The 12,218-nt window shown below is 42.4% G+C and overlaps 2 protein-coding genes across 3 annotated transcripts in view; one reads left to right on the forward strand and one right to left on the reverse strand.

The window, feature by feature from the left end:
• Window positions 1-3,439, reverse strand: part of SMIM14 (small integral membrane protein 14) — a 58,442-nt gene extending 55,003 nt beyond the window's left edge. Inside the window, exons 1-2 of the mRNA XM_061471326.1 lie at window positions 3,337-3,439; window positions 2,556-2,648 (exon numbers count right to left, since the gene is read on the reverse strand). The gene's annotated coding sequence lies outside the window, so the exon portion shown is untranslated. The remainder of the gene's footprint in view (window positions 1-2,555; window positions 2,649-3,336) is intronic.
• A 100-nt stretch (window positions 3,440-3,539) lies between these two features.
• The window catches only part of UBE2K (ubiquitin conjugating enzyme E2 K), a 43,893-nt gene continuing 35,214 nt past the window's right edge, over window positions 3,540-12,218 (forward strand). Inside the window, exon 1 of one of the 2 annotated variants that reach the window (XM_061471304.1) lies at window positions 3,540-3,775. Coding sequence is in view for 1 of the 2 variants with exons in the window: in XM_061471278.1 (XP_061327262.1) it covers window positions 3,713-3,775 (63 nt within the window). In the remaining variant the exon portion in view is untranslated. The remainder of the gene's footprint in view (window positions 3,776-12,218) is intronic. The other variant, XM_061471278.1, reaches the window with a different exon arrangement.

A 12,218-nucleotide genomic window follows, 5' to 3' on the forward strand; every position in this document is an offset into this window, starting at 1 on the left:
AAAGAAGATCAAGCCTGATATTTTTGATTTTTCTAAATGAAAGAGGCCAAGATGAGGAGAGGATGAGTCTTGTTATGCAACGGACAAAGCAGCTAAAGAGGATCAGAATGTTGCATGCTGGAAAGTTATAGTTTCAAAAATGGCATTTTCTCCTAATCACAGGAAGCAATCTCAACAATTCCAAATTCCCTATGAGTAATTCTAATGGAAACATATCCTATTGATATGAACAGGATAAAATTGGAAAAATGCGTAAATGAGAAAAAGATCATGAAGAATCTTGACAGAAATATAATCATACTTTGTACTGTCATAAGCATCTTGGGGGCCCCAAGCAGTGTACTGGGGTTGGGGGGCATCTCTAGTCTCAGACAGATAAACCATGCACATAGTGACTGTTCTGTATGGACAGTGAGTCCAACATGTACAATTTGTGCATGAACAAGAGCCACTTTTCCATTAGAATAAGGAGAACTTTCCTACATACAGGTTGCAGGATAGATAATATATCCCATATTACATGGGAGATGATACATTATTTAGGATTTTTGGCTATCCTAGCTTCAGATAATGAATATTTACAGCCTTTCTATATTGAGAGCTTGGGCTGAAGTCCTACAGTCACTGATCTTACTTTATAGGCACTGATCCTTTTAACTTTCCTCCTGCAGTAATCTTATATAGTTTGAACATTATTAATTTGATTTGCTTTTTGCAGTAACAGGCACCATATTTCCTGCTCCCACTTCCCAAAGTATTTCAAAGCAGCATGCCAAACACACTAAACAATGCGTGTATAACCAGAACTGTATCTCCCACTCTACTAGTTATGATGAATACCAACAGGCAAAAGTATAGAACAATTTGCAGCCAGTTTTTGAAAGCTGCTATGGAAAGAACTGCTTGTTAGAAGGCTAAATTGATGATGGGATCAATGAAAGAACTATCTCCTGAACTAAAATATACTATAAAATTCTGTAATTCAAAAAGTGAGCTGACTCTCTTCAAAGGACTACAGCTTTACATTTTGTGTTCGGATTTTTCTAAGGGTGAAAGACTAATGAGAACTTAATTCAGAGAATAGACACAGGACTACAATAAAACCCAAACCCCTCAACACCTATTCAAAGACAGCTAGACTATGGCCCAGTACTGGCCTAAAACCCTGTAGAGTCTTCTGTAAAATAATAAACTCTAGTAAAGCACAAAATAGCATAGGAGATATACAGGGATAGCCCTAGCATGATGATTACATAAGGTATTGATGTTTATGCAGGGTTTTCATCCTGGCAAAACTCACCACTACTCTGTTCTATCCCCCAAAAGCCTATCTGTAGCTTTTACCAAAGATAAAATTAACACAATACATAGTGAATATGACACATCTGTGAGATAACTGAAAGATGCCTATTTAAGGACAAGGGAAAGGAGTGTGGTGCACTAAGGTAAAGAGATACAGTAATTCATATTAATTTGATTTGCTTTTTGCAGTAACAGACTCTGACATTTGTAATCCAAATGAGCACATGAAAATGAACCTAGATACAAACCAGGCAAAATCACTGCCCTTTACTGTGGCAGTTACTGGATGTCTACTACCTAAAACATACAAGTGTACTAAACAGGAACACAAAGGATTCTGATGCTTGATAAAGGTCATGTTTTCCACTCCATTCAGAGCATAATCTAAATATTAGAAGCTCAGCTTCTTTCTATGAGCTGTCTGAAAAGACAAGAGGCATTTAACCCAGAGATTTTATGCAATACCTTTATAATTTTTGTCTATAGTTCTCAATAGGAGCTCATCAGACCATGAACCTAACTTCCATCTATGAGCTCTAAGAAGAAGAGAAGTTACTACCTTCACTTTACAAATAAGAGCCTAAGGCCCAGAGAAGGCACAGAGAATCCAAGGCCTACCTCCTCAAAAGGAACTTAAGATTTATCAGTGGGATTTAGACATCTAAATTATTCTAAAGATGAAGGCCCAAGCTCGCACTATAAGACATTAAAAAAAAAAAATCAGGCCTAATGCAAAATGGGCCGTCTCAAAAAAGTACTGAAAACTGCAGCTGAAAAACTGCACTGTGTATTGCATTAAAACCAAGTATTGGTCTGAAGGTGGCCTAATTCGATGAACAGATGCCCATGGTACAACAACTTTGAAGGAAAATGGACTTTTTCCACCCAAACCACAGAGGAAGAACAAGCACACAGTAAAAGGAATATATACATTTGTATATATTATATTGACAGGTATTTTATTTTTATCAGTTGGGCCTTTCTTTGCTGTGTACATAATAGTCAAAATGTTGTGTATACTAATGGAGATAAATAAACAGCATTTGCAGCTGACAGTCATACCAGAAGCAGATGTTTGTTGAGATAAACGTCCATGTTGTACGTTGTCCTCCTGCACTGCACCATTAAGGCACTATAAAATCTTTCTATAGACCTTAATGTCTTGAAAGCCTCTACTTCCTGAATAAACAACAGTTGTAAATGCAATCTCATGGTCCCCTCTGAAAATCTGCCTACGGTTTTCCATACCACACCGTATTTTGTGCACCTCAGGCTAGCAGGGATGGTTACTGGTCCCCTATTTCAGTTTTCTAAACAGAGCAGTATCTGTGGGCTGCTGCTTATTTCTGCAATAAAACGTAACAGTCAAATAGACAGGACTGACATTCACTTTTTACTCTACTTCTAAAATCTTGTAACGGAATCCATAAAAACTTCCTTAGGCTGCCTCCTCAGAGGCTGATGCTTCTGGGCCTGCCGGGCCTGTATGCTCCCCCTGTGCCGTGTGAGGAGGCAGCTGCGTCTCCACGGGAATGGCGAGGGTGGGAGGAAAGCAAGGAACCTGTTCAGAAGAAACGTGTAAGAAGCTGCAGTTTTCTCCAGTGAGCAGAAAAAAATGGATGAGTACTGCTGCCTGGGCAGGTTGCGCGGTCTCAAGGCATGTAAAACCCCCCGTGGTTATTTTTGCTCAGGACTTGAGCAGAAGACTTGACAGTTGTTCCCTGAGCCAACTGTTTCCTGAGGGACACCTCAGACTTCTCCCCTGCTACCTCAGGACCCCCCTGGTCCAGCCCAGTGGCCAGCTCAGCCCTCCCGAAGGCACCGTTTCACCCCTTTCCCCTGTCCGGTGCCTCAGGGCTCCCCGCTGCTACGCCTTGGGCCACAATGCCGGGCGGGCGGCGCTGCCCGCGGCGGGAGCCATGACAACGCAACAGCCTTAGCTCTGCTCCGGGGCTCGCCGCCGCCAGCGGCGGCAGGGCTCTACCTGCAGACTTTTCTCCTCACGGTTTTGCCGGGCGCCGCCAGGGAACCCACCCGGACCAGAACACGGCGAGCGGCGGCAGGAAGGCGGGCGTCTCCCGGGGCAGGCAGCGAGCGCCGCGAAACCCCCACACCTCCTAAGGAGGAGGCGGCGGCAGCATTCTACCCTCGGGGGCAGCAGAGGGTGGCAGGCCAAGCGCGCCTGCAGCCGCTCCACTAGCCAACGCTCGGCCCCCACCGTCGGGGAACCCCGGTGCCCGCTCCGCGCACCCGGCAGCCCCTCCTGAGCAACGGCGGCAGAGCCGCCTGCTTCAGCGCGCATGCTCGGGGCGGGCGCCATTTTGGTTGGGGCCGGGAGTTATCCAGCGGGAGCGGCGGCGGAGCTCGCTGGGCCCGGCTCGGAGGCGGCGAGTGGGTGCCCGCTGCGGAGATGGCCAACATTGCGGTGCAGAGAATCAAGCGGGAGTTCAAGGAGGTGCTCAAGAGCGAGGAGGTCAGAACCTCTCCCCTTACCCCTGCGCGCCGCCACCACCCTTCCCCGTGTATGTGCATGAGTGTGGGCAGCGAGGGAAGGTGCGGGTGCCCCTCCGGCCTGTGTGGGGACCCCGCTTCCCCCTCAGCCCCACCTACCCGCGATGGGGGTGGGCCCGTCCCACGGCCTCGGGGAGGGGTATGGCGATTCCCGGGGAGACAGGACCCGCCAGCCGCCTGGGGGGGGGAGGAGGGGGCCGCGGAGCCCCTCCCCCAGCGGGCAGCGGGAGCTGCCGGCCGTCCAAGGGGGAAGCGGGGCCGGCGGGCCGGGCCCAGGAAGTGTGGTGGTGGCTGTGGCGGAGGCGGCTGCGGGGGTCACGGCTCAGGGGGCACGGCTCAGGAGGCCGGCCAGGCAGGCAGGCCCCCGGCGAGGGTCCCCGCCACCCGGGAGCGCGCTGCCAGGCCGGAGGCTGCGGGGCGGGGCCTGCCCGGCTCGGGGCGCCCCCGGACCGAGCTCTCCTGCGTCCCTCCGCGCGTGCGAGTGTCGCCGCCCGCGCGCGGTCGGGCCCACGCGCCCCTCGGTCAGGGGGTGGAGTGGGGTGGGGGGAAGGGCCGCGGGAAGGGGGATGGTGTGAGACCTCCGTGCAAGTCGGGGGGTGATGAAGCGAATTGAAGGGGTTGGTGGTCTCACACATTCCCTGTAGCTCATCCCTCCGCTCAGGTCCGGAGGCTGCAGAGCGTGGCTTTAATTAGTTTCTCTTACAGGGTTGCAAGGAGATCCCTATTTATTTAGGTTACTTTAATATAGAACTTCCTTTATCCCACTGCAGGCTTACTCACCTTCAGATGGATGCTTTTAATGCCTCCCTCATTTCAGTCATGTTACCTCGTTTCCTGAATAGTATGTTCTGAGGTGGTTAGTAAGAGGAGCTGGCTACTTCCAGGGGGACATGAAAGAAGTTCTGGTCAGTTTGGGGGGTTATATATCGGCGTTTGCAGGGTTACATTAGTACAGATTCTGCTGTGTCGGTGTCTGAGTTGGTGGACGTCAGCCAGATAGGTTTTAATGGTTGTGTCGTCATTGTCGTCCTACTTGGGATGATGTTGCAGGTTAGATGCTTGTGAAATTTTAATGGGAATATGCAACTCCTAAAGCTAGTGTTTTAGAAATCTAGACATATTCACAGAGGGGAAGTCAAGAGGGTAATTTCTGAAGGATACTAATGATCTAAGGAAAACATGTTCAGGGCAACAGTAGTTGATGTGCTTTTAAATTGAGTGTGCTAACAGCATTGTTGCTATGCAGCTTGAACGAGCCCCTAGAAAAATGTAAGGGCCTTGTTTTACAGATGCCTTCAGAGCCTAGGCTGATTGAGCTAAGCTGTTCCACAGTGAATACAGAATTGCCTGTAAACTAGGAGAAATTTCTAGGTGGACACCTTTATACCAAAGCTAGAAAATCTAGATCTTGTACCTCATATGACAGGCTGGTATTATGGGAACAAAGGAGTCTTTATTTGAAAGTGCTGTCTAAAGGCTTCAAGACCCTTTCCCTTTGCTTTATGTAGAAGAAGAAACTGTGATTGGCAAAGGTTTTGGGGAGATTTATGCTAGATTTTCTTGAATTTATGCTAGATTTTCTTAGATCTAGTGAGCTTCAGTGCATAGACTAAACCATTTGTTTAGTCTGTGCATTGAAGGGCTTGGTACAGACTGTTGGAAATAAATAATATTGTGAAGTAGCCTTTAAGCTGCCCAGAGCTTCCCAAAAATAAGGCCACAATTCTTATGAAATGAAAATGGTGGAATTTCAAAATTACAATGCTGAAGAGTTTGATACTTCTCTTTGTACCATTAGGAAGCTAAATATGAGTGTTTTACTGATACAGCAGTATGTATAAAATTGATGTTTACAGACTACACAAATTTCCCTGTCTTGAATGCAAAATTTCAGTGTTACTCAATGGTTGTCCAAGTTGCAAGCAAAGTTTTAGTGAATGTTTATACATTCAGAGGCAGTCAAACTATGGTGTTAGTATCACTGAGCATGAAAGCATATGGAGTAAGGTGGTGAATAGGTGTGTAACTAAATACTACAAATCGCAGAGGAGAAAAATGTGTTTTTCTGTGTGTTTTGTATACTTAAATGATTATTAAACTTTTTTTTTCTTAAAAAAAGAATTAAAGACAACTTTTTCATGAATGTTGATGCTGAATCTGTTATTTGGAAGTTCTGAGAACCTCTACCAAAGGCAAGGTGGCTCACAGTGTCTGCACTTAAGTTATTCTTGATTTGATGCTTTGAGCTATGTCTGAAGAGCAACCACCCCTTTTTCCTTGTATGTGCAGTATGAGCACTAATACCTGCGAAGGGGGCAGGCACACTTGGAAATAATACATAAGAAGTTTATCATTCAGCTTCTTCTAGTGCTCACTTTTGGACTGAAATACAATGGTGGAACCAGAAGTGTATTTAAAAGGGAGCAGCTGGATGGCAGTTAATTCCTCCTGCATTTGAAGTACATATTGGAAGCACCAAATTTCTGTTCTAAATATCAGTGAAGAAAGAGTTCTGAAAAGTGTGTTTATCTTTGCTGTGGATAAGGATCTATGTATTCTTGGTCAAGGATGCGGTGGATCCTTGCTTTTCATCTGGCTGAGTGTACTTTTCATGTTAGTTAGCTCTTTCTATTTCCTTGACTTAAATGGCATTTCTGGGAAATTGCCAAAATGTGTATTTTAGACTGTCTTTTTCTTTCCCTTACAGATAAGCTATGAAGGATTTTTTTTTTTTTTTAAGTTGAATCTGGGGCTTCTTCATGTTTTGGAAAAGCATTCTTTTCACACTTAAGAGAAATGTATTTGCTCTGCTTACTTTATTGTCTCTTAGTTTTATTATAAGCCCTACGCATTAACTTATGGAGTGGGATACTGTGTATTTAAGAGAGTTCCTTGTAACTTTGCATCTCTTTAATACTTGAATTAAATAGATCAAAGTACAACTATTTTTTTTGTCAGGAGTGCTCTCCAAACTATTATAATAAAATGAAACTCTTTACCTTTGTGTGTGGAAAAAGCTTTAAAATTTGAAGGTAGATGAGGTCCTGTGTCTTTAACAAAGATGAAGCTGTTAAGTTAGTCTAGGTAATAACTTGACTGGTTAAATATGTGTTAAGGCTACTGTACTGTGCTTGTATTAAAAGTCTAAAATGACTAGGCAGTACATTAGATCATACTTCAAATCCTAGTCTAGGCAAGGCATCAATTGGTCAGATTTATTCTCTTGCTCTGTCATTTCATTCATCTGTTATCTTGTTGATTTTATGGGCTGAAATTCTAAAGCTGCAGAACATATTTTGAACAAAAGTATGAGGCTACAGTGTGATGGAGAAACCATAAATCGGTGGAGGGAGAATAGTATCCTTCTTCTGATAAGTGGGAGAATGCTTTGGTGAAGATTAACTGATACTATTTCAAAACAGAGTTACTGGAATGCTGCAGTGGGTAGCCAGTTACCTGCTGTCTGTTTATAAGCAGCTATCTTATGAGAGGAGGAGTCTGGTGTTTAACAATGAATAGAAATGTTTTGAAACGTCTTGTGGTCACTTAAACACTGATGCTGAGAAGTGGTTGAAATTTACCAGGTATTAAACAATGCGTGACTTGTTTTCGTGTTTTAATAGAGCATCAGTGTTATGCTTTAAGGAACTTATATTATGCTAGCATCGAAGGACTCATTATTTAATTGGCTATCCAGTTTCTTTTATCATGTAGGAATGTAAGGTGTTCTCTGGCCATCTGTAAGTAAGAGGCTAATAGATTCCTTACAGTGAAACCACTACTCTGGTACTGAAGGTAACGCATTGGGAAACATAGCTTCCTCCTAGCAAGAAGAGAGTTGGTATCTCTACCACAGAATGTTCTTTTCTTACAAATATGAAGAGACGGGTTTATCTGCATGGGAGGTAAACCCAGGTAGAAGTGAGAGTAAATGAAACTTGACTGCAGTTGTGGAATACGAATATCTGCATGAACAGATATCTGAATTGGCAGTTAAAATTTGTAACTTGCTTGAATCCAGAACAGCATTCCAAGTGGAGACAGTAGGTTAATGGCAAAGTTGAAGGAAGTGGGTATTTGTTTTGAGGTCCGCTCTGAGCTTTTGTAATTTAGAGGAGGAAGGGAGAAGGAAAAGGTAACAGTAGTCTGCCATACTGTGTTCCTTAGGCTTTTAAAGTTCTAGTGAGTAGCTCTGGTGTTTGCTATTATCATTGTGTGTAGTGGTCTTGTCATTTGTGTCACTCTACAGGAAGATACTAAGGGGCATCTCTGCAATTTTCTTGCTATTTGGAGAAACTATAAGCATTTATTCCAGGCTCAGAAAAACATACTTTCTTGTTTATATTTGGGCAGTCTTGGGTACTAGAAGCTGAATTCACCAAGGTGGAAACTTTTAGTAATACTTGTGCTTTAATATTGCTAGAAGGGCCTGTTGGAAATTGCAGATGCTTGTTTTTCTTCCCATTTATCATATAGAGCCAATGCAGATGTACAAGAATGAGATGTCTTCTGTTATGGCTCCTGAATCAGTGATATTTTATTAAACAGTATCAATTTTCTGCCAATGTGTATGGTTAACTTTTGGTCTGTAAGAAGAGTAATGCTGAAATTAGTAGAAGTTTTGTGAGTGCAGTGGGACTGTTGTGGTTTAACCCCAGCCAACAACTTGGAAGTACCACGCAGCTGCTCCCTCACTCCCTGTACGGGACAGGGAAGAGAACTGGGTTAAGAACAATTTAATAATTGAAATAAAGTAAAATAAAATAATAATTACAACAATAGTAATGAGAAGGGAGGTAACAAAAAGAAAGAGTGAAGAATAAAACCCAAGAAAACCAACTAATACACAATACAATTGCTCACTATCCAGTGACTGATACCTAGACTGTCCCCAAGCAGGGATCAGTGCCTCCCAGCCAGCTGCCCCTGATTTATACACTGAGCATGATGCTTTATGGTCCGGAATATCCCTTTGGCTAATTTGGGTCAGCTGTGCTGTCTCTGCTCCCTCACGGCTTTTTGTGCCCCTTCTCAACTGGCAGAGCATGAGAGGCTGAAAAGTCCTTGGTCAGGATGCTACTTAGCAACAACTAGAACATTAGTGTGTTATCAGCATTGTTCTCAAACTAAAGCCAAAACACAGCACTGCGCCAGCTACTAGGAATAAAATTCTCTCTATCCCAGCTGAAAGCAGGACAACTGTTTGTTTGTGTGAATAAAGCTGAAGTGTGCGTAGTTAATTAAAAAGTATAAAGTTAAAAAAAGTGTAAAGATGAGAACTTTCAAACTGTCATTATGTCGGCACCAATCTCTGTTCAGCCTTTCGGAAGACTTGCATATCATACAAAAGTGGGGGGAGTGTCAGTGCATTGGAGTGCAGTGCAGGGTTGCTATGCAAAGGGATCTTAGTAGCCTGGAGAAATGAATGGGCTGATGGGAACCTTTCAAAGTTCAGAAGTAGGAACCAAGTCCTGCTTCTGGGAGGAAAAAGCACTATGCATCAGTACATACAGACTGGTGACTGACTGGAAACAAAGCAGGCTAGCAGAAGACTGCTTGCATGACCTAGTGAAGAGCAAGTTGAACATGGTTCAGCAGTGCTTTTGTGGCAAAGAAGTCCTACCACATACTAGGTTGCATTATCAAGAATGTAGGCAGTGGGTTGCCAGAAGTGATTCTTCACCTCTCTTCTGTTCTTATGAGGCCATGTGTGGTGTTCTCTGTCCAGTTTGGGACTTTCCAGTGTAGGACATTGGTATGCTGGAGTGAGCCCAGCAGAACACCAAGGTGTTTAAGGGGCTGGAGCACATGTGTGAAGAGAGGATGAGAGAACTGATGTTGAAGGAACTGTTGGAAGGGATATCTTCCTGTCACCCACAAATACCTGTGGAGAGGCTCTGGAGAAGAGGCCAAGCTTGTGGGTGAAGTGCACAGGGATGGGATGAGGGGTAATAGACACAAGCTGAAACATGAGAAATTCTGATTAGACACTGGGAAAAATTAAAATGATAGTAGTCAAACTTTTAATTGACCAGCAAGTTTGTGGCATCTGTTCTTGGAGATACTCAAAATTCAACAAGTTCTTGAGCAGCCTCTCATTGGACCTGCTTTGAGCAGGAGGTAGACTAGAGGCCATGCAGGTTTCTTCCTACATGATTATATATTTCCAGTATGTTTCTTTTTTAATGTTTTTTCTGTTTGTTAAATAAAACATAGAGAGGCTCCAAGACTGTGGCCACACCTGGTAAAACTTTCCCCTGTAAACAAATTGAAGACTTTTAAAGTTGGCTTGTTCCTTTTAGTTCAGAATAGTTTCCTCTATTGTAAGACATCTTTCTTTTCAAATTAGAGGCTGAATTTTTCAGGTAGATGCGAAGTTGTCAGGGTCTTTAGGCAAGTTCTGGGTTGGAGCCTGAAGGTACAGATGAGAGATCTGTAATAACCTCTTTAAGCTGCATTTCTCTGAAATGTTAAGATCATCTCAACTTTGAAATAGTTGTTTGTGAGATCCTTTGTACATTGCCAAAAAGAGTTTTGTCTACTGTGTATTTTAAGCCGTGGCTATGATTTTAGGCAAGACATTTAGGCCTGCTTTCTATAATTATATAAAAAGGATACCGAACTACCATTACTATGCATCTTTGGTTTTTATAATTCCATCTATGATGTTTGGTTGTATCTTCCAGTTTGTACTGGAAAATATGCAGAAAGGATCTGTAGATCTTTGCTTTCAAATGAATTTGTCTATAAGTCACTTTTTTGGTAACTAAAGAATAGTTGGCTCAAAACAAAATGTATTTGCTAGGAAGTTTTTAAGAAAACTGCTTATTATTTTCACTTCTGTTATTTTACTTGTAGTTTTACACCTGTTTAGCTGAACCATGTATCAGTTTTTCAAGTTCTATGAATATAATACCATTGCACTTTTAGGATCAGTATCATGTAGATGCTAATAAGCACTAGTATTCATACTACTACTTAAATGTGTGATTCAAAATACTTAACTTATAATGTTAGTAATCATTTGACCAGACCTATGAGCTGGCCAAGTATTGGTAGTGGGGATATTCATTAACAGATTGCAATATCTGTTGCTCATCCTTGTATCCCATTAGTGACATTTTTTCGTGTTAACATGTGTCCATTTGAGACTGGAATATAGTAAGTGGTCTACATACCAGTTGACAGAATCTGAAAGATTTTGGGAGTAAGTGGAAAACAAAAAAGACTTGGTCTCCATTTAAGTCAGGGTCATCTGGTTGTCTCTGGTAATCTCTTAAAAACCTGAGGGAAGAGAGTAGTGTCTGGTGACAGGACTGGGTTACTCAGATTAGGATTAGAGGCTAGGATGCAGCTGCCAGATGGTACTCCCTGACCACAACTCTTTGTGGACCTAAGGAATAGTAGAAATGAGCCAGTCCTTTCATCTTCCCAGTCTTGCATTCATTCTTCTGTATTTGTTTCCAGGAGTTTGGCTTTAATAGAAAGAAGTGTACGAGTCCTAAGGTTAGTTCATTTTACTCAGTATGAACTTTAAATAGAGTTAATGTTTTAGCATACTAAATTTGTGTTAACTATAAATTGCAAGAAGGTGCTGGTTAACAGTCTGAGTTGTCTAATGTTTTTCTTAAGATAGTGCAGATACTTAGGGTAGTTCTTGAATTATTCAGCTGTTAAATGGTTTCTAGCTTGTTTCATAATCCTGGTAAGGATAGTTGTCATTACTGTACTTCATCACTTTTACACTAGTAATTGGTGCAGGTATTAAATTGAGAAAACACTTTTTGGTTAAACTTAATAATTGCAGATTATTTTTTTGTCTCTAACAAACTAGGTAAAACTTTGCTGCAATTTAGATAAGGAAAATAAGCAATTTAGTTCTTTTATGGAAAAGAGTGTGAATTTTGAGAAACAGTATTCTATAAGGCACTCTAGGGATGTAGTCCACTTTTGTGCTCTTGATTTATCTAGCGTTTTCCCTTCAGATTGTATCAGTGTTAATGCTTTTAATATTTGAATTGGGAGTACTTGAGTATGCTTGCCATGAGTACTTAGTAAAATAGCATCTGTATAATAAATTGAGTACATCTGTAAGGATCAAAAGTAACCTTGTTTGAGGACCAGATCTGTGTCTTGTTATCTAACATGTTGTAACAGAATTGTACTCTGTTGTCAGACAACAGGCCATGGATTGTTCCTCTTTAGTCAGAATTCTAAGAGTCTGCACAGGAGAGTGATGTGAATATCCCTGGCTACAAAAGGAGCTTCATTTAGTGTATGTGCGTTATTGGACCCACTAAACCACAGTCAGTCATATGGTACAACTCCAATTTGGCTATGCTTAGATATAAGAGAGCTGAGCTAGTACTGTATCGTTCTTCTGTTGGCATGCTAGTACGGGCTAT

Source organism: Pezoporus flaviventris, unplaced genomic scaffold (genome assembly GCF_033815535.1).
Source record: "Pezoporus flaviventris isolate CSIRO_AGI_PZ_B2104156 unplaced genomic scaffold, CSIRO_AGI_Pfla_v1 ptg000002l, whole genome shotgun sequence".
NCBI classification, from domain to species: domain Eukaryota; kingdom Metazoa; phylum Chordata; class Aves; order Psittaciformes; family Psittacidae; genus Pezoporus; species Pezoporus flaviventris.